The sequence below is a fragment of the Camellia sinensis genome, chromosome 1, assembly GCF_055761805.1.
Source record: "Camellia sinensis isolate YWXY chromosome 1, ASM5576180v1, whole genome shotgun sequence".
Classification (NCBI taxonomy): Eukaryota; Viridiplantae; Streptophyta; class Magnoliopsida; order Ericales; family Theaceae; genus Camellia; species Camellia sinensis.
The window spans coordinates 143,101,435-143,122,249 of NC_138961.1; the positions used below are offsets into that span (position 1 = coordinate 143,101,435).

The 20,815-nt window shown below is 34.8% G+C and overlaps 1 protein-coding gene across 1 annotated transcript; it reads right to left on the reverse strand.

Moving 5' to 3' along the window:
* Nucleotides 1–1,496: 1,496 nt before the first annotated feature.
* LOC114302976 (cellulose synthase-like protein D3) lies at nucleotides 1,497–7,298 on the reverse strand. Its single transcript, XM_028248112.2, has 4 exons — nucleotides 6,741–7,298; nucleotides 5,200–6,098; nucleotides 3,526–4,333; nucleotides 1,497–3,417 (listed from the first exon to the last, which is right to left on the reverse strand). Exons 2-4 carry the CDS (start codon nucleotides 6,063–6,065, stop codon nucleotides 1,672–1,674), a joined length of 3,420 nt encoding a protein of 1,139 aa, XP_028103913.2. The 5' UTR covers nucleotides 6,066–6,098; nucleotides 6,741–7,298; the 3' UTR covers nucleotides 1,497–1,671.
* Nucleotides 7,299–20,815: the final 13,517 nt, after the last annotated feature.

Genomic DNA, 20,815 nt, shown 5'->3' on the forward strand with positions numbered 1-20,815 from the left:
ATACATCTAACTAAGGTGCATCTAAAAAAGTTAAAAAAAAATATTTAAAATTTTAAAAATATTCACTAAAAACAAAAAAATACGAAAATTAAAAAACTTAGTTTTCAAATAACTAAATCCAAAAAACTCAATTATGTTGACATTTTCAAAAAAAAAATTGTATTTTATAGAAAAAAATTTTAGTTATTGTATTGTATTTTATTTATTTATTTATAGAAAAAATTGTATTTTATTTATTTAAATGGTTTATTTTAAATAAATTGTTTATTTAATTTTTTAAATAAATAAATTGTACATTTTAAAAAAATATGCACAATGAAAGCGTACTCAAAAAATATTTTTTCAGCAAAATGTACGCTTATTTTAAAAGCGTACATTTTTTAATTTTTTAAAATATTTTAAAAATAAACATATTTTAAAAGTAATGGGTAATAATAAAAATAAACAATTTATTAAAAATAAAAAAAAAAGTAGTATACGTGTGATGTGATGATAGTATAATACGTCTGAGTGAGTATACTATTTATACGTGTGATGTGATGATAGTATAAATAGTATACAACTTTTTTAATATATAGTATACTACTTTATATAATTCTTTAAAAATAAATAAATTGTTTATTTAATTTTTTAAATAAATAAATTGTTTATTTTTAATTTTTTAAAATATTTAACCAAACAAACATTTTACTTTTTTTTGATAAAAAAATTACATAATAAATATATAGAGTATAGAGTGAGTGGAAGGAAAAAAAAGAAAAAATAAATAAACAAATAAAGTTGAATTTCATTTTGGATAGCAATTGTTTGGAGTTGCTGTGCATGTGGCTTGAACCTGTGCAGAGGCGTGGCAAAATCAATGCACTACCATTTGAGCTTCAAAGAACTCAAGATTTATTTTGATTACATTTTAATATATTTTAAAAGTTTTCTTAAGAAAACAGATATACACAGTAAAAGCGTGGTTTGGAACCGCGTTTTCTTCATATGCACAGTGAAAGCGCGTTTTGTAATAGCGTTTTCTTAATTAAAAACACGTTTTGTAATAGCGCTTTCACTATTCATCAAATTTTATGCTCCAAACAGTGAAAGCGCGATTTATAATAGCGCTTTAGCCTAGTTTGGAAATTTCGTCCAAACTAAGCCTAGTTTGGGAATTAAGATACAAAATAGGCTTATAGGAAAAGCCACCAACTTATGCAGGTGTGTACAGGTAGGTAGCTTCTACTTACTGCATACTGCATATGTGCTCAATGAATTAGATAAACTGAAAATACTAATTATCAGAAAGTTGGAGCAGCTTCTGATTACTCCATAACTATGCACATTAAAATTTCCAGCAACTAAGTGAAACTTGATAATTCAACTTATAATTCTCAGGATAGAAGATGAAGTAAACTGTAAGTCAGGATTCAGCAACTTTCCACAATCACCTCACCAAAATCCAAAATAATGCACTGAAGTGCAATGCTTAATTCGCCATGTAAAGACTGAAATGCTCAAATGAATAATAATTCATTTCAGGCACATGCAAAAATAAAACTAAAATGTTGCTAAAACCATTATCTCAATTTTCATGCCCAGTCCATCAATTTGTAGAGAAAAAAATTAAAAAAAAAAAAACTAAATGAAGGAATATTGCTAAACTGATTGACTAAGAAACATCACTTATCAGGGAAACTGGAAAGAGCCTCCAATCTGGTTAGTGCCTGATGGAGGATTGATTGCCACCCAAAGGAGGGATATGATGATCGCAACAAGTCCCGACCAAACAAAAACAATGGTTGGAGTCCTTCCTCTTCTTCCCATGAGCCCTTTTGCAAATGGATACAGATGTGCCAAAACCCAAAAACTAAAGAAAACTCCACCTAGTAAGCGGCTCCACTGAGGTATAGTGCTATAAATTGTTCGACTAACTCCAACTGCTATTGCAATCAAGTTTATCATCATAATTGTGATTGGTGGAATCATAAGGGATGTCCATTTGACGATGTAGAGATCAGCAAACTCATCATCCTCGTCATCACCACCTGATTTCGATGTCAAAGTGAAAGAGATTTCAATTCCTGCAATGACTTTGAGTAGCCCCTGAATCACAGCAGCCAAGTGAGCACTGGTTCCTCCGATCAACCAAAACTGTTCGTTCCTCCACCACTCTTCTAGCTCGATTCCCGACCATTTGATCTCAAGCACCGCAAGCATACATAGTGTAACAGTGATCAAAAGAAGGTAAACAAGGAAAGTCACGTTCAGGGTTTGGACAATAAACTGGCCAGAGAAGAGAGATAGTGCAGGTAGAAAACAATAGACAATTAGGAAGATGGAGGTAAAAGGGTAGATTCCAACATTGAGGTATGCAATTCTTTGCAATAACTTCATTTTTGAGCTTGCGAAGAGGGCATTGTTGCGGGAGAAGAAGATCTCAACTGAGCCAGTAGCCCAGCGGAGAACCTGATGGAGCCTATCTGTGAGATTGATTGGGGCAGACCCACGGAAAGCATCCCGTTTCGTCACACAGTAAACTGATTTCCATCCCCTATTGTGCATCCTATACCCTGTGACCACATCTTCAGTGACAGACCCGTAAATCCATCCAACACGCTGTCCCCACTCAGTCTTATCCTCATACCAGCACGAGATGACGCTGATTGCCTCTGCCACAGTTGATGCGTCAAGAAGCTCTCGGGGAATGGTGAGAGCACCAGGAGGCCGTCCATTCTTCACGGCCGGATGGTCTGCAAGGGGACGGCCTTGGAACTCGGCTACTGGGATTGAATCGATGAGGAAAGTCGAGTTTCCAAACTTCTTAGGAGCTAGGGAAAGGTTCATCTCTTCATCATCGGAATCACCCATTCTCAGGGACCGGTTTTCTTCTGCAACTGTGGCACGCTTCTTACGAGGGAAGCAACAGCTGCAGAAGCCAGGGTGGTGTTCTTTTGATCGAGGTGGATCAAAACCATACAGGGCAATCCTTCGAAAGAGGCATCCAGTACCAACATATACTGGACCCTGGAGCCCATCAAGGGCCCGCATGTTGCCATCAAAGAAGACAGTGTTATGATTGGCATACCGATCACTAGGGTCAATACCCTCAAACCTCTGAGGGAATTGGACATAGCAAAGGCGATCTCCACCTCTATCCATCATGAAACACATGCCTTCCTTCAGAGCCTGGGAGTTATAGATGTAGTGATCACAATCAAGGTTAAGAATAAAGGGCCCATTAGACATGATTGCAGAGGCTCGAACAAGGGCATTCATGGCTCCTGCTTTCTTGTTGTGATCATATCCAGGACGTTTCTCACGGGAAACATATACAAGCATTGGAAGACGAATATCAACATCACTCAGGTCAATTAACCTGGTATCATCAGCTGTGCCCTGTAGTGGTTCATCACTTGGAGGTTTCAACATCACCTGCATCATTCAAGAATGCCATGCTTAGCTCTATTTCACTTCTTTTATGTCCTAGTGCCTTCTTTAATGTAACAATTGCATCAGTTTCATCACAAAATTAAACAATACCTGCATTATTCCAGCATGATCGCCTTTAGAGTGTTCTGGTCCAGAACTTAGCCAAGTCCCCGGCCAGTGGGTTCCATCAGCCATCCAAGTGGCTTTTGGGATCTTCACAATCTCCACGGGTTCATCATCTGTCTTCTGTCTCTGTTGCTTCATGGCCTTTATTTCCTCTCGAGCATGATAGGCATCAGAACGACGTCGGATTGAGTCAGGCAGGCCATTGATACGGACCTTAAACTCATCATACTCACGTTTTACCCGTCTACGATCCTTGACAAAGTCCGCCTTCACCTTGTTCTTATAAGGATCTCTCTTCAAATTGAAATAAGTTTCTGGGTTCCTGGGCTCAATGTCATGTTTACGGCAAAATGGGACCCATGTATTAGCGAAGCTTGCTGCTTCTGCCATGGCCTCAAAGGTTAAAAGCGCACCTCCATCATCAGAAACAAAGCAAGCAAGTTTTTCAACTGGATAATCAGCAGCTAGAATAGATAAGATGGTATTGGATGTGACAAGAGGGGGCTCTTTCTCTGGATCTGCAGTAGAGACAAAGATATCTATGCCTGGGAGATCAGATTTTCCAGTGGGGTTGTTGGGGCTAGGCATTTCAAACTTCTCTTTTAAGACGTTAAGATCTGTAGCACGATTCACAGGGCAGAGCTTAGGCAATTGGTCAAGAATCCAAGAGAAGGCAAACCATATTTCGCAGACAACGGACATCCCCCATAACCAGACTGCGTCATTGTTTGGGTGTTTGATCCTCCATGCCAAGAAAAACCCAAGAACAACCAATCGAATAGCAATCAGAAGCCTGAGAGCACAGACACAACAGAGCCAAAAATATTCATGAGTATGCATCACATGAAACGGACCGTTCAAAAATATGGTAAATCAAACAAATTGGAAGGTAAGTCAATAACAACACCAGACAATCAATGTACTGTGCAGAAATAATAACATATACCAATGCACACATGCACATCTCAGAGTAAAAAATTACATACACCAACAGAGTTACCCACAGAACATTGTAGATCATGCTTGAAGTCACAATCCCAATCCCAAGTGTGTGGAAGTAACGATAAACATGTAATCCATTGAATTTGTAATTCTGCCACCAAGTCATATATTTGTTGAATGGATGGTATGACTAGCGTATTTCTTGTGAATCAAGCTTCCCTGCTTTATATTAAGCAACTCCATCTGTTCTAATTTCAATAGCAAGCCAGCATGGATATGCAAATGACTCCTGATCGACCAACTGATAATCAACTGGCATGGGCATTTAGGTGAGATTTTGGATGTGCTAAAATGTAGTAGATTAGTTTTTATTGATCGTTCCATTGTAGTATAAATAAACCAATTACTTCTTGGCATCACATATAAATAAATAAAACAAACTAGAACAACATGAGTTAAATAAATTACTTAAAACACACCAGTAAAGTAGAAATTTATTTGAACATGTCATCCAAAATCTATCAACCAAATTAGTTGGCTGTCTCGTTTATGTTGCAATGTGAATTTTGGGATATTGACCAACGCGCCCCACCCATGGAATCAAATTATGGCAAGATGGTGATTTCAAAAACTAGATAATATCAATTGGAAGCACTAGTCATCTAGGTAACACTTTAACAAGTTAGATAAGAATAATTCACGAAGCAGAAAATGTACCGATATGGGCTGATAATGGCTGCTGGTATCTTTAATTTGCGCGTTAGTGGCCTCCATGGTTTGCTCATTAATTCTGAAGGCTCAACTACCTCACCGTCTTTTCCATTTCCTAATTCTCCCCCCTTTGGCCATATAGCATTTCCATACCCATAGGTGCCCCTAGTTTCAAAGAGCCACCGATTGTGATCAAAGTCTCCAGTCTGGCTCCTCATTAGCACTGATTTTGTTGATTTCATCAATGACAACCTCCTCTGCATTTTTGACATCTCAGCTGGTGGCGGAAGTGGAAGTGGTCTCCGATTTTCCATCACTTCATCCAAATCCATGGTCTTGAATTGCTCTTTGCACCCCGGGCAAGTGCCGTCGTTGGTTTTAACTGCATCCAAATAACAATCTCTACATATCTTGAAGTCACATTCACAAGGGAGAATATCCACACCCCGTTCATCACTCATCACCTTAGCATCACACCCAGGAATTGCACATGAAGATCCTTTTGCACCAGCCATTTGTGGATGATTTGCCTCTGATTCGATCACCTTGTCCATAAGATGAGCTCGTGTAACACTATTGAATCCACCGGTAAAAAGTGAATTTGACACGTATTGCTCTTCAACCTTCTGAGAGATCGAATCCATTGGCTGGTTATCAGGGGTTGGCGGTAAGTGTACCGTGTAGTTCATAAAATCACAGCTCCCAAGTTCACTATCAAGGTCATCCCTTGAATAACTAATATATCGTCCTGATGAAGTTCTCCGCTCAAAAGCCACACTTGGTGGCAGGGGAGGCCTAACATTTTGTGAATCTGGCGCATCCGAGGTCGTCGATAGAGATGACCGGCTCACCTTGAAGGATCTCGATGTCATGTTTTAACAATACAAGTAACTTATCCCCAAATCCTGAAATTTCAGCAAAGTATGAAAATTCAAATTCCATCATTATATTTTTAATCAACATCACAGATTTATCCTTAGATCCAAAATTAGAATGATGAAAACAACATTAAATTGCCTGTACAGCAAATCTTGATATAGTTCCAATCAGGTCAAAATTTTTGTATTTTAAAAGACCAACAAAAAAAACAAAACTGAACTCATTTCATAACAATAAATCATCTTCAAAGAAAGAGGCAAGAAACGCAAACTCTATCAGCCTTGATTTGACTAGCTAGCTTAGTATTAAGCATAGATCTTGAGGTTACAAAACTGAAACAAGTTGGAGAGACATTTTGAAGCAGTTCAAAACAAGTAAAAGTATGTGGACTCTAAGCAAAGAACTATTAGTAGAACAACACAACATTGCCTTCAAATCACAACCTTCAAACCATACTGCAAAATGTGATAAAATTGCTATGAATTTTCTCCATGGATTTATCACCAGATCTCCAAGTTTTAAATTCGAAACGAAAAATAAGCCATGGAAGAAATGCAAGTTAGGTGAAATTATAGATTAACAACCTGAAATCGACATTTCAAAGCAAATGACTTCACGAAGTAGAATCGACAAGTGAAATCAGTAGAAATAGTGAGTGAGATACATACCTAACAACAAGAGAGGACAGATCGAACCATGTCGCTCATGGAAAAGCAAAATCTCTTTGTGCCTGTATATATATATATATATATATAGATCTTTGATCAATAAAGGCAAAAGCTTTCTATGCCAAATCTGAAAGCACGCTTCCGATACCTGGAGAGAGAGAGAGAGAGAGGTGCAAAGCTACAAGCTTTGAGAGGCAATGGAAGAAACTTTTAATAGAGATTAAAGTAATTAAGAAAGAGGAAGGAAAGGAAAAGAGAAGAGAAGGTTTATGTGAGGTCCGAGTGAATGGCGAGAGAGAGAGAGAGAGAGAGAGAGAGAGAGAGAGTAAATTGTAGAATGAAAAAATTCGAGACAGGTGGGTTAGCCGAGCACCGGCGCTTCAAATTAATGGAGCTCTTAAGGGGGGAAGTGTTTTTTTTCAGTCAAAGCAAATGCCTCGCTGTCTCTAACTTTGAGAGACTTCTCTGCTCCACGTCGTTTTAATGCCGTTGCGTTTCCAATGCTTCAAAGTTCCATGTGTGTTGTGCTGTTGTTCAAACCAAAAAAATGAGGTTCCACGTGTGTACTTCGGACAAATAGTATTTGGCGAAATTGCTTGGGTTTATAATTATTTGTATATGTATGTAAATTGTAATTTTTAAATTTTTTTTACATACAATTTGGAAATTTTTTTTAAAATCCCTAATATTAAGATTTTATAATATAAAGAGCATCTAATATTTTCATAATGTCTAAGGTCTCTCAATAGAAAATTGCCAAATTCAGAAAAAATTCAAGGGTAAGCCAGAGAAAATTGCCAAATCTAGAGAAAATTCAAGAGTAATCTAAAGAATATTGCCAAAGATCTTACCATATATGAGGTAACTCTCCAATTCCGCACTGTAAAGTCTTCATCAAGTCACATAATGCATGACATTTTGGCCTGACCTATTCAACCTGCTGGCCTATTTGCAGCTGTAAGAGTGGTGTGTTCATGATTGTTAGGTTTTTATTCTTGGCAACCCTGTTTGACAAAACTCTTTTTCAATTGTAATTGTATTCGGTCTTTTATTTCAGTGAGGCTTTGAATTTTAGATGCAAATCCAACCCAAATTGTGTCTTGTAGAAATGTTTCAGAAGTTAATTCTTTCATATTTTCCACTTTCGCGAACTATGTCGGGGATCGAGCTGCCCGGTCAGCTCGCGGGGGTCCAAGAGGTAGCGCCCCTTAGCGGGTCTGGGGCAGTGCCCAGGCGGGGTCGAGAGACAGCGCCCCTAAAGCAAAAAGTAAAATTGCAATCGAAGTTGTTTGTCCACTCGAGCTGTCATTCTTACGCTCGAGCGGAGATCGCGAATCTATTTTCTATAAATATGCAATTCATTTAGATTTTAGGGTTACGGCTTCCAGATCTTCTTCTTGGTATTAGGGTTTTCTTTTAGAGCTTCTTTGCTTGTTTTCTTTAATATCTATGAGAGATTAATCATGAATTGAATGGATTATATCAAAGGGTTTGTTTGTTTTATTTATTCAATACAAAAGAAAGAGTTGTTCTTCGGTGGATTCCGTGAAAATTTGGGCCTGAAGCTTTGGTGGATTCTGGAGTGGCTCATCGTCGCGAATTCGACATCGACGTTGTGGATTCAACGTTGGACAAGACAATTCCAAGGTGAAGACCGTGGTGGAAGAGGCATATAGGGGTCGGTTCAATTTGGGCGTGGATTCGCTAGGTAATTGAGAGTACACTTGTGTAATTCCTTTTGTCTTCTTAGTGGATTGCTTTGTGGCTTTGGCCCATGGTTTTTTATCACAATTGGAGGTGCTCAAATTGTGATTTTTTCACGTTAAAATCGTTGTGTTGATTTGTCTTGATTGTTTGATTGGGATTGATATTTACTCCTTAAAATTGATACATATTCACAAATCAATATCTAGAAGATTTCTAGATTTTTCAATGATGGTTTTAAGCTTCACATCTCCCATTTTTCTGGTTTACACAAATTTTTCTAGTTTGTAAATCTCTTCAAAATTTTAGTACTCTTTTCCCACAATTCATCTTTGATGTCTCTACCACTGCTTTTGATGAATACAGTGGTGGTCTGAGTGGTGGCTTCAAACCAGAGAAAATTGGTCTGAGTGGTGGTTTCAAACCAGAGAAAATTGAGAAATTCTGGACTTCCCAAACCTAGAGGAAATTGAAATTTCTCTGAGTTCAAACCAGAGAAATCCAGAGAAAATTAAACAAGGTAGAAAATATTAAACTAGAGAAAATTACACATGGCAAAGAAATGAGAATTCAAGCCTTGTTCTCTTCCAGAAATGAGAGATTCAACAAGGCCGTCACTACGTGTTCTTGGGTCATTGGATCTGTAGATCTGCGCAGGTATACTGAATGGAAAATATAAAAATAAGTTCTGTTCGTAAAATTTTTGGAAAATGTCAACTAATCTGTAGGTGGGGATAACTCAATTTTCCACTGCCAATACTAAAAAGTTCAAATTTTTGCAACCTACAACTCAAAACACACACCATATATATATATATATACAACACATATTTATATATATTCATACATATTTTTTGCAGCACATCTTTGTTCATCGTGCGAAAGAAGCTTTGCTCATCTCTGACTCGAAAGATCTTCGGCGAGAAGTCTCAGTTTCATCGCCGCCGATCTCTTCACAGCGGTTGACGACGATCGAAGACCGTCGATGCAAATCTTCATTGTCGATTGGAGATTTTCCAGCGATATATTCTCAATAATCTCTGTCGAGAAACTATTGCGGTCGAGAAAACCAGTGCATGGCTCTGAACTGGGTTCGGGATTTGGATCTGATGAGTTTTCCAGCGTCGGAATAGTCGCGAGCCTCTGTAACACAGCAAGTTGTCATGGTTGAGTTGAATTTAGCAGAGAGGAAAAGAGAGTTTATATATATATATATATATAGAGAGAGAGAGAGAGATGAGATTTGATTTGAGAGATTCAAATTTCTCTGTGATATATGGATATGGGGTTGAGGGACTTTAGATATCATAAAATAATATTGTGAATCTCTTCTATTACTAAAAATAGAATAAGGACCTTAGATTAATTTTCTCAAAAAGGAATATAATAAATGCATCATATCTTTAATCAATTATTTTATGTTTGCTTTTATTGAAAATTTTAAAATAATGTACAGACAATTTATAACTAAATTAAAGAAAAATTTATTCATAATGACATTTTTTTTTATTTCTGTATAAATACTTAAAAAATAAACCTGAAAAAGGTAATCAATATAAATATTATACATTAAGTAAAAAAAATGTGGTTCACAATTATGCTTACATAAATTTACTATAGTTTTAATTTCAAATTTTAAAAAAACAAAATATATTTATTAAAAGCATTTTATTTAGCTAGTATCAAATAGAATTTTCTTTAAAAAAAGGAAAGTTATAAAATTTTGTTACAAATTTTCAAATGTCTATTGTTAAACATTCTATTCTGCTTGCTTGTTACTTTACTTGCTTGTTTTAAGAGTTTTGATCTTTGATCCACATTCATCGTATTATTTTATTCATTTTTCTTATTTTTGCTTGATTTTCACATGATACTTAGTGCACCTCTAAATGTATTAGTGAAAACATCATATACTTAAAATGCACAAAATTACAATATATAGAAGAAAAAAAAAGTAAGTAATTGCCCAAAACTAAAACTACTTCAAGAGAAAAAAAAAATGAAATTGTTTGAAATAGAAAATGTTTTATTTATTTATTAATTAATTTTTAAAAATAAACTTTTAAAGAAAACAAATAAAACTATATAACAACAACCCAAAAAAAAAAAAAAAGAGAGTAGAGAACCAAATATAAAATATAATACAAAAATAAATGAATTATAGAATTTTCAAGAAGTGAGACTTACAAACAAATTTTGTAAAATCTTATCTATTCATATACTTTTTGTGTATATTTTTTGTATTTCTAATCCCGAGAATGACATTAAAATAATTTGCACTTCTTACATTAGGTCCATTTAACAGCTTTATTAAACCCAAATATAATAAATTTCATAACACAAAACACAAGCAATTGTGAGACAAAGTATCTAAAAAAAATGAAATCAATGTTCAATAATGATGTAGAAGCACACCTGATATTTTAATTTAAGATATAACCAGATAAATCGCCATAGAAAAGGAAGACAACTTTATTTTTCATCACAACAATTACATAACTTAATATATAATTTTAATGTCTCTCACTCTTCCACACGTCCAATTCTCTATCACTATTAGAATGAATGATGGAACCAAAAAAATGGAGCATTTGAAAAGACAAAGAAATATGGTTGGAGACCTTTTAATTGTTGAATTTTATTAATTAATAGTTATTGGGTTCCAACGGTCGGGCTTCTAATATTTATTAGCCATTAAAGCTGAGTTCTTTGATTTCATTATATTCACTTGATAATTTGAGAGTGGACACGTGTCAAGTCTTTATATAAATACTTGGCACATTTTTTAGCATTATTAATGAAACGCACAGTGTAATTTTTTTTTTCTTTTTTTTTTTCCGCAATTGCAACATGTTATTTTTTAATAAGAATTTATATTTGTTTTAGATATTATTTAATATACAAATTATTTTTTACAGTGTAATTTTTTTCTCTTTTTTTTTCGCAATTGTAACATGTTATTTTTTAATAAGAATTTATATTTGTTTTAGATATTTTTTTATATACATTTTTTTTATAGATTTTAATGAAATGTATAGTTTAATTTTTTCTCTTTTTTTTTCACAATTGCAACATGTTATTTTTTTAATAAGAATTTATATTTGTTTTAGAATTTTTTAATATACAAATTGTTTTTATAGTGTATTTTTTTAAAAAAAAATTTCGCAATTGCAACATGTTATTTTTTAATAAGAATTTATATTTTTTTTAGATATTTTTTTAATATACAAATTATTTTTTTAGATTTTTTATAAAAAAATAATTTAATAATCTCATCACTAACTATAGTGTATAAGAGAAGTTGAAAATGGTGCGGCAGTAGATATGAGAGAAGTCAAAAAGACTTGTGAGTTGGGAGAAGCCAATAAATGCTGAATTTTTTTTGTTAAATCAAAAAATTAGAAAATTAAGATTGAGATATTGAAGCTCCCACAAGGCTTGTGGGTTAAAAACTCTATTTTCTTTATATAATATATAGATAGATAGATAGTGGACAAAGACATATAATTATCCTAAGGTCTATTTTGGAAACTTGACTAAAAGTTATTTTTTGACTTTTAATTTATTTTGAATCACATCATCTTTCTACTTTTTTATACGTTTAAAAAAAAATCAAAAAATCAACTTTTAATTTACGTTCCAAAACAAACCTAATTCTCCTTTCGTCTTAAAATATTAGTCTCTTATTTTATTTTTTATTGTCCTAAAAGTATTACTACTCCGTTTTCAAAAATTAAGAACTAAAATAATATAAATTTTCTATTTTTCCCTTCTTTTAAATTCATTAACAACACAAAAAATATAATTATAACAATTGATATTCTTAAAAAAATGTACTATCAAATAGTAATTTTAAAAAATTAATATTTTTAAAATGTAATAATTATACTATAAAAAAAAAGTTAGGTTCTCCAACAAGGACTATTATTTTGAAATAGGGGAGTATGAATTTATTTAGACAAAAAATGTGTGTAAGAATGCCTAGAAGTTCTCACATGGTTCCACGAGTAATCCTACCTTCATATGAGAGCTTATATGCATAGATTTTATGTGCATGTAGTATTGTTGGTGGAGAAATAATTTTATTTTCATAGTGATGTAAATATCTTGTATGTATGGTGCAAGTCTTTCCTGTGTCAGAATTGCACTAAAAAAATTTCACCTATAATATAATTATTTTATAATTGTTTCAATTCTTCTTTTTTTTTTTTTTTTTTTTTTTTTTTTTTGTAGTTTCTCCATTCTATTTTTGCATTATTAAACTTGTTGGTACATCTTTTTCGGGAAAACTATTCCCCCCCTCCTCCCTCCCCTCAATATATTTTTTTTAACTCCAATAAAAATCAAATCCTAATTTTTTAATTGTTTCGATTTAAACTTTCAATTTTAAAATGACATCAACCATAATCATCTGTTAGTTAACTAACAAAACATGAGTAATTTAGGTCTCGTTTGCGAACTCTTCATTTTAGCTAAAAAGTCAATAAATGTCAATAAGCCTCCGTTTGGGAAGTAGGTTGGCTTTTTGACTTTTTGGCTTTTTTGGCTATTTTAGCCTGGGGCTAAAAAGCCTAGTTTGGGAAGGACTTTTTGGCTTTTTTGGCTTTTTGGTGAGGTGTCATCTTGTTAAATGACGAAATTGCCCTTTTCCATTTTTTTTATTTTTTTATTTGGGTTTGGATTTGGCATATTTTCGGTTTTTTTTTTTTTTTTTTTTTTTTTACAATTTTGGCTTTTTGTTGGAAAAAAAAATTTTGTTTTTTTTTTTTTGGTATTTTTTTTTTCAATTTTGGATTTTTGTTTAAATTTATTTATTTATTTATTTTTGGATTTGGCATATTTTGGTTTTTTTTTTTAAATTTTTTTATGTTATCTTTCGATTTCGCATATTTTGCTATTTTTTTTTATTTTTGGGGGTTTGGATTTGGCTTTTTTTTTTTGTGTTTATTTTCTTTTTTTTTTTATATTGGGTGTCGATCTGCCAACTTTTGCTTAATTTGTTTATTTTTTATTTTTTTATTTTTTGGTTTGAATTTGCCATATTTTGGTTCTTCTTTTTTATTTTAATTTTTTTATGTTGGGGTTTCGATTTTGCCTTTTTTTTGTTTTTTTTTTTGGGGGGGGGTTTCGCTTTGGCTTTTTTCGCTTTATGTTTTTTTGTTGACAATTTTTGTATGTTGTGTTTCAATCTCCCGAATTTTGCAAATCCAAATTTTTTTTTTTTTGAGTTTGGCGGATTTTGCGTTAACTTTTTTTTCTGTTTGAAATTTTTTTATTTTGCGCTTGGATTTTTCATATTATGCTTAATTTTTGATCCTGTTACTTTTTTTCATTTTGGGTTTGGATTTGGGGTTTTGTGCTTAAATTTTTCGATTTTTATTTGGGAATTTATGTTTTTGTCTTTTTAATTTTTTTGTTTTTTACTATAACTATGTTTTTTTTTAACTATGTTTTTTTTTGTCTTGGATTTTTATTTTTAACTATGTCTTGTTTTTTTTAATTGGTATACAATAACTTTTTTTTAATATATTTATGTGTTTTATTTATTTGTAATTTACGTCGCACATGACAATTTGTGTATTAGTTTTCTTTTTCATTTGTTTTTATTTGTTTCACATTTTTTTGTTTTTCCAAAAGCAAAATTCGTATGGATTATTTTTTTTTAAAGTTAGGCACGTCAGCAACTGGAAGGGGTTACATTCCCGTGGCAACTCATACATATTGTACATGATAATATATTTGAATACAGTCTGTTCCACGTGTGTCATTACGGGACAACCATACGAAAATTATTTCGACTACTATATATTTCCTAACATTCCGTTATTACGCATGTAACATAATTTGTCACGTATGTGAAGGCGGACCAATGCCATATGGGGGTCCTCATCTCCAACCATTAAACCATCCTCGTCATGTTCAACTTCTGGTATGGCAGTTACTATTGTCATAGGCTCTTCCTCGTCACAGATTGGCTGAACAGTTGTTGGGTTACCTGTGTTTCGCCGTATATAATTATGTAATGCCATTGACGCACCTACTAACTGAACTTGCACATTTGCAAAGTCATACCGAGGTATGTCTCGAATAAACCCCCATCGATTTTTCCAGGCACCGAAAGTGCGTTCCACCACACTGCGTAAGGACGAGTGCACTTTGTTAAATACTTCCCTTGGCGTGTTTGCCATCGCGTTCCGTGCAATACGCCGGAATTCTTGTTGGTGGTAACGGTGGCCTTTGAATGGTGCTAAGTAACCAATCTGGTTTGCATAGCCAGAATCGACAAGATAACATTTGCCTGCAGATATGACGACAATGTATGACACCAAAACGAACATTCTGCGTCATTTTCATATAACGCTTTGTCAGGAAAAAAGTATTTGTTAACAAACCTAATAACATGACCATGTGTTACCTTCGTCAGGATGTGGGAAAGGGACATTGTCATTTGTTAGTATCTCGTTGAATATGCGACTATCATGCATACTTCCTTCCCATCCGCAAGAAATGAATATGAAACACATGTTAAAATCGACAGCGGCCATTATATTTGCGTGTGACAGTATTTCCTACCGAAATATGTTGCCGCATCTGGCCCCGTAACCCATGCACTGACATGTGTTCCGTCTATTGCGCCAATGCAGTCCTGCAAACATGGATAAATTGTTTTGTTGCGTAAATTAATAACAAGTGTTTCCTTTTTGCCAAGCGTCAAGTGCAGTTAATAACAAAAACAAAATATATTTTCTTGATTTATATGTCAATCAGGTATTTCCGTCTAGAAGTACATTGAACGGTAGGTATTTTCGTCTAGACCGCACGTATGGATGTATATGATGCTGACTGTATGTGGGCCGGCAATGAACAACAGTGAACTCTTTCATGTAAGTTAATACGTTATGCACGTGCCTCGACACAGTCTCCCCGGAATGTTGGAACCGTTCTTGGATTTTTCGATTTTGCTTCCCTTTCAACACATGCATAAACATCGCAACGCTTTCTTCAACAGCTAAGCTATGTGGACGTTGTGGGACTTGTAACCCAAAATCATTTACTAATGTCTCACACAATGCGGCAAAAACTTCCTTCGGCATGCAAACATTTTCCTCAAATCGACCCATATGCCCCGCATATAGTTCGCATATCCATGCATTCCCAGTTAGTATAGAAGTGCGACACGGCGTTTTATTCATGTGTTTCTCGTACCATTCTGTCGCCCACTGACATGCTTGTACAAATGTGCAATTCTGTTCTTGTTGCACCTGGACCGCCATTTGATTAAGCATTTCCGTTATGTCATCATGGTTGCTTCCATCCCAGGGATTCATCGCGTCTTCGTTCACGCGAAACCTACAAAAATGGCAGCCTTTCATTCAGTTAGCACGTGAATCATTGACTTAAATTATATTGAAGTTTGCAATTAAAAAATTCCGAGAATGTTTTTAATCAAAGCAATGCCGTCACAAATGTCATATGGAACGCATGCTCATATGAATTGCACAAAAAATCAAGATGTTCAACTTATGCTTTACAGGGGGGTCATGGTGGTAACAACCACAAAAGTAGCCAGCAAACTACACTAACAAATGAACTTCAAACATATAGGCATTCACAAGCGTGCAAGTAAAACGTAATTCCCTGTCTCAAACGTAGGCACACAAAATATTAAAACACAAACATCCCATTCATTTCCCAAAAACGAAGCACAACCATGCTTCCGGTCCGTCAACGCATACACTTACCTAAAACCTGTTGCTGCCCGTAGCTAGCAAGAAAAAAACAAAAACGACATAATGAAAACATTCACACAGCACCATCCTGTTTTAGTACATTGTCAACAATACCATAAGTCAACATTTTAAAAAGGAAGACAAGGAGATGTATCTTAAACACTCGTAACACCGCTACATCACATCCGGCGACCCCCAAACAGGTTTGCAAAAGGCGCCGACGCAGTACACTAGAGCTGCTTCTGTGTAAGCCATCCAATGATGTGGTCGTCATCAGGCTAGCACATCATGATCTCCCGGTAATCGGCGTTATCCATAAGTGTGGAGGCGAAGTGGAATAACGGCGTACCAATCATGGATGGAATACTGCTCAGCTTATGCATGCACTCGGAAATAGTGTACAGCGATTCGTTGCCTGTGAGGTGCCTAACCGTGACCTGCTGATTCTTCGAACGAACCACATCTGTCATTCTGTTCATGCTTTCCGCAATAACGGGCGCACCACTTGTTGCCTTCTTTGACTTTGAAACACTTGTTGATGGCGTCTTTCTCCTTTTTGACTTTTCAATCGGAACATGCTCGAGTGAAGAATCGAAATCCACGTCCTGTACTCCTGCGGGTATCGGATCAGCAAATGGCTGCGCTCCCAAACTATGCACTGAATCAGATGAGGCCTCATCAGCTTCAGGGAGGATCTCTCTCGGGGTCCAATGGTGCTTTCCAGTAGCTGATGCCCCCATGAAAACCGTCTCCATCAAGTCACGGTGTTCCAAAGTTTTTTTCCTGAACTTCGCACACACCTTGTTGATCTGCAGAAATGTAGATGTATAAAAGAGGCAGACGTTATATTTCATATAAATAAATTGTATTGCAGTTAAATGAAGAACTAAAAAATGTACTTGTAAATGACAGATATGAAACTTGTTTGTACATGTACTTACTGATTCCATCTTGTCCCACCACTCGTCAGGTGCCTGAAACAAACCGGTGTCATAGTCAAAGCCTATCCCGGACACTCCTTTACTTGAATCCGTCAACTTTGTCCACGCTTGCCACTCTTTTTTCAAGCTCATGTACTTATTCTTAAACTGTTTTAGTCCATGTTTTTTTCCAGTTTTTCTCTCAAATTTCCTTGACAACGACTTGTACCCTGCCTGGCTGAGGACTAAGAATGGGCGATTTCCTTTACTAATCTCATTTGTGATCAACTGGAGGAAAACTCGGACTGAGTTACTGTCCCATGAGGCCTTGTGGCTTAACTGATTTTGTGTCTCTTCAAGGCTGCTTGACTTGTCACTGACAATGCCTTGGCTTTTCGAGTGGTTACGCGGCGAAGTACGTGTGGAAGCCATTACTAATGTACGGTTACAAAAGATTACCATCACAAATTTGGTTGTTACATACACACGCATAAGCCATGACACATTATTAACAACAAACAGACATATATGATGCTAAAGTTAAATTTGCATATACCCATTGGAAATTACTAACGTACGTAAACAGGTTCCATGGAAGTTAGTAGTGGCCACAAAAAATATGATAGTTAGTATTACGGCTCCCATATGCGACAACATACTACCAACATACTACGAACGTACTAACTACATACTAACAATATACTGACAACATACTAACGTCTTCGTACATAGTAACAACATACTGACAACATACTAACGTCTTTGTACATACCCCCAAACATGGTAACGGTGCTTACATACAGCACAACAAAATGACAACCACAATGCAGAGCACATACACAATGGTGTTAAGGACACGCAAGGACTGTTGAATGTCTATGACATCAGCCCGCAATTGCATGGCAATTTCATCTCTGGAGACGCATAGCCTTGGTTCTCTCGCCTTGGTTCTTCACACCAACCAATCCAACTGACACAGGGCTGATGAGCGGAAATTATGGAACTATTAGTTTCAACGGTTGGTAATGTTCATACAGTTATGATCGGTAAAGATTGGGTCACTCACCACAAGGCGGGGACAGACAAAGTAGGGACGCCCTGGATTTTTGGTGGACCTGGAAATCTTAACAATACAGGGGCCATGTCCATAGGCACACATTTGACGTGGCCATGTACTGGAAGTTGCACTAGAGGTAAATGAAGCCATGCTATGTTTGACAAACATTCGAAAGTAACAATGAATCATAGCAGTAATTAGTTTATGATATCCATATTTCAGGTTAAACATGAACTGAATACGCTGATGCACAAGTTTCATAGGATGGGTTTACAAACTCATTATTTTATTCATTTTATGTTAAAGAAAAACAGCATACCAGTTATGGTTTCACTGTCAACATGTTTGTAAAATGAAAATTTTAAACTAAAATAATGACAAATCCCCACATTATATAAGCTGGATATTTTACTTCCTCACATTATCACCTTCAATTAAAATTATGCCAAAGGTCAAGCACTGAAATGTTTTTTTTACATTTCTGATAAATATGTCAATGAAAACAAAAATCAATTACTTTCTGCCATATGCAATCGAGTGCTCCAATGGCAAGTTTACATTCATGAATCCACAATATAATAATAGTGTAGTTGAAGTTCCATACATTTTCTAATAACAGTTTGAAATGTCCAGTGTAATAAGAAGTGAAGTTGAATAACCACAAAAAAAAAATCTCATATATATGAATGAAGCCACATATGAAGACAGATTTTTTGAAGAGACATGGAGACATTCTCAATCAAAGGAATTGGTGTGGACATCTGGGTTTAGGAGAGGTTTGTAGGGCTGGAAAATTGATTCTATACTTACGTATGTGTTCAACAATTTTAGGTCGGTTACATGAAGCTTGTTTTACCATCCTACTCAATCAAAGCCTTCAAAGGCCATAATCTTAGTTAAACCACAAGCTAATATGCCTTTCTTTATTATCTCAAACCAATTTAATTTGTTCTCCCTCATCTCCCAATGTTACCTTAAATGTAGATAATGTCACTCTTTCTCATCTCCTAAGCAACATGATTCTTGTGTTATAACAATGAAATTGATTACATGGCAGCCTGTGTTGAAATGCTATATGATTGTTCAGTTCAAAGCAAGATCAGGACATGATGATGTGGAGACATTCTCAGATTTATGACGACAAAAGCAGAGGTTTTTACTCAGATTTAAGATTATTATCAATGCATAAAATTATATTTTAGATTTCAGCAAAAAAATTGATTACAAATTCCAAATTTCATAAACAAAAATCAGAAAAAATCACAAATTCAGAATTCATAATTCAGGAAAATCAGATTGCATTCACCATTCACAAATCAATAAACACTTTGATATGAACTTTTTTTTTTTCTGTAATGAGAATTATAAGAAATCAAATTAAGAATTTACAAACTCAAATTTGTTTGTAAATTCAGATTTTTTTAAGACACATAGAGACATTCTGAGATTTATGAAGATAAACATAGAGGGCAAATTCAGATTTCAGATTATTATCAATACATATATTTAGAGTTCAGATTTCAGCAAAAAAAATTTGATTAGAAATTCCAGATTTGAGGAAAAAATCAAAACAAATCAGAAATTCAGATTTCAGATTTCATATTTCGGAAAAATCAGATTTCATTTTCAGCATTCAAAAATCAATGAACAAGATATGAATTTTGTTCTTTTTTAATGAGAATTATAAGAAATCAAATAAACAACTTACAAAACTGAAATTTGTTATGGAGACATTCCAGATTTATGAAAACAACACTAAAATTTGTTTAAGACACATGGAGACATTGTTTTTGTAAATTCATAATTTTTGAAGACACATGGAGACATTTGCAAATTAATGAAGACAAAAATTTAGATTTCATATTTCAGCAAAAAAATTGATTAGAAATTCCAGATGTCAAGAAAAAAATCAGAAAAAATCAGAAATTCAGATTTCATATTTCACAAAAATCAGATATCAACATTCAGATTTCAGATTAGGCACAACAATCAGATTTATGAAGATAGAAATTTAGATTTCAGATTTTAGAAAAAATCTGATTAGAAATTCCAGATTTAAGAAAAAATTAGCAGAAACAAAGCAGAAAATATGAATTTAGAAAAATCATATTTCATAAATACAGATTTCATATGTGAAGAACACCTCAAATAATTGTCAAAAAAAATGTGTTTTCCACCACAAATCGGCCGTGATGACCAGTTTCCATGACTGAGCGTCCATCGGAGTGAGGTTTTGCAGTGAGTGCGAGAGATATAACAGTGGGTTTCCCATTGTGCAAACCGAAATGAACAAAATGTAACCCAAAGACTTAGAGAAAAATTTTGAAGCAGCAACAACAATGAGTTTCAAAGATAAACCGACCAGATCGGGTTCGAGGATAGCCTATTATGCAAACAAACCCCCAAAAAAAACAAAAAAAAAAAAAGAAGGTAAAACCAACCATTACCTCAAAATCGGTCGTGTTTGAGAGACTGAGGATGAGGGTCGCCGCTGATATGAACTCCGGTGGTGTTGGCCTGTCAGAAGTATCGCTGTGGTTCTTCCCCGAGCAATGCTGTTTAGGTCGCCTCCTTCGACGAGCGGCTGTGGATGACCTAACTAGTGCGAAGTGTGTGTGGGGGGAGGGGTTAGAGGCTGTGCTACTGTGAACACAGTGCCAAGGG

Coding starts and splice junctions, on each gene's coding strand:
- LOC114302976 (XM_028248112.2), bottom strand. CDS start 6,065: ATGACATCGAGATCCTTCAAGGTGAGCCGGTCATCTCTATCGACGACC. Junction 4,334..5,199: donor GCCATTATCAGCCCATATCG/GTACATTTTCTG, acceptor CTGTGCTCTCAG/GCTTCTGATTGCTATTCGAT. Junction 3,418..3,525: donor ATCATGCTGGAATAATGCAG/GTATTGTTTAAT, acceptor TGAATGATGCAG/GTGATGTTGAAACCTCCAAG.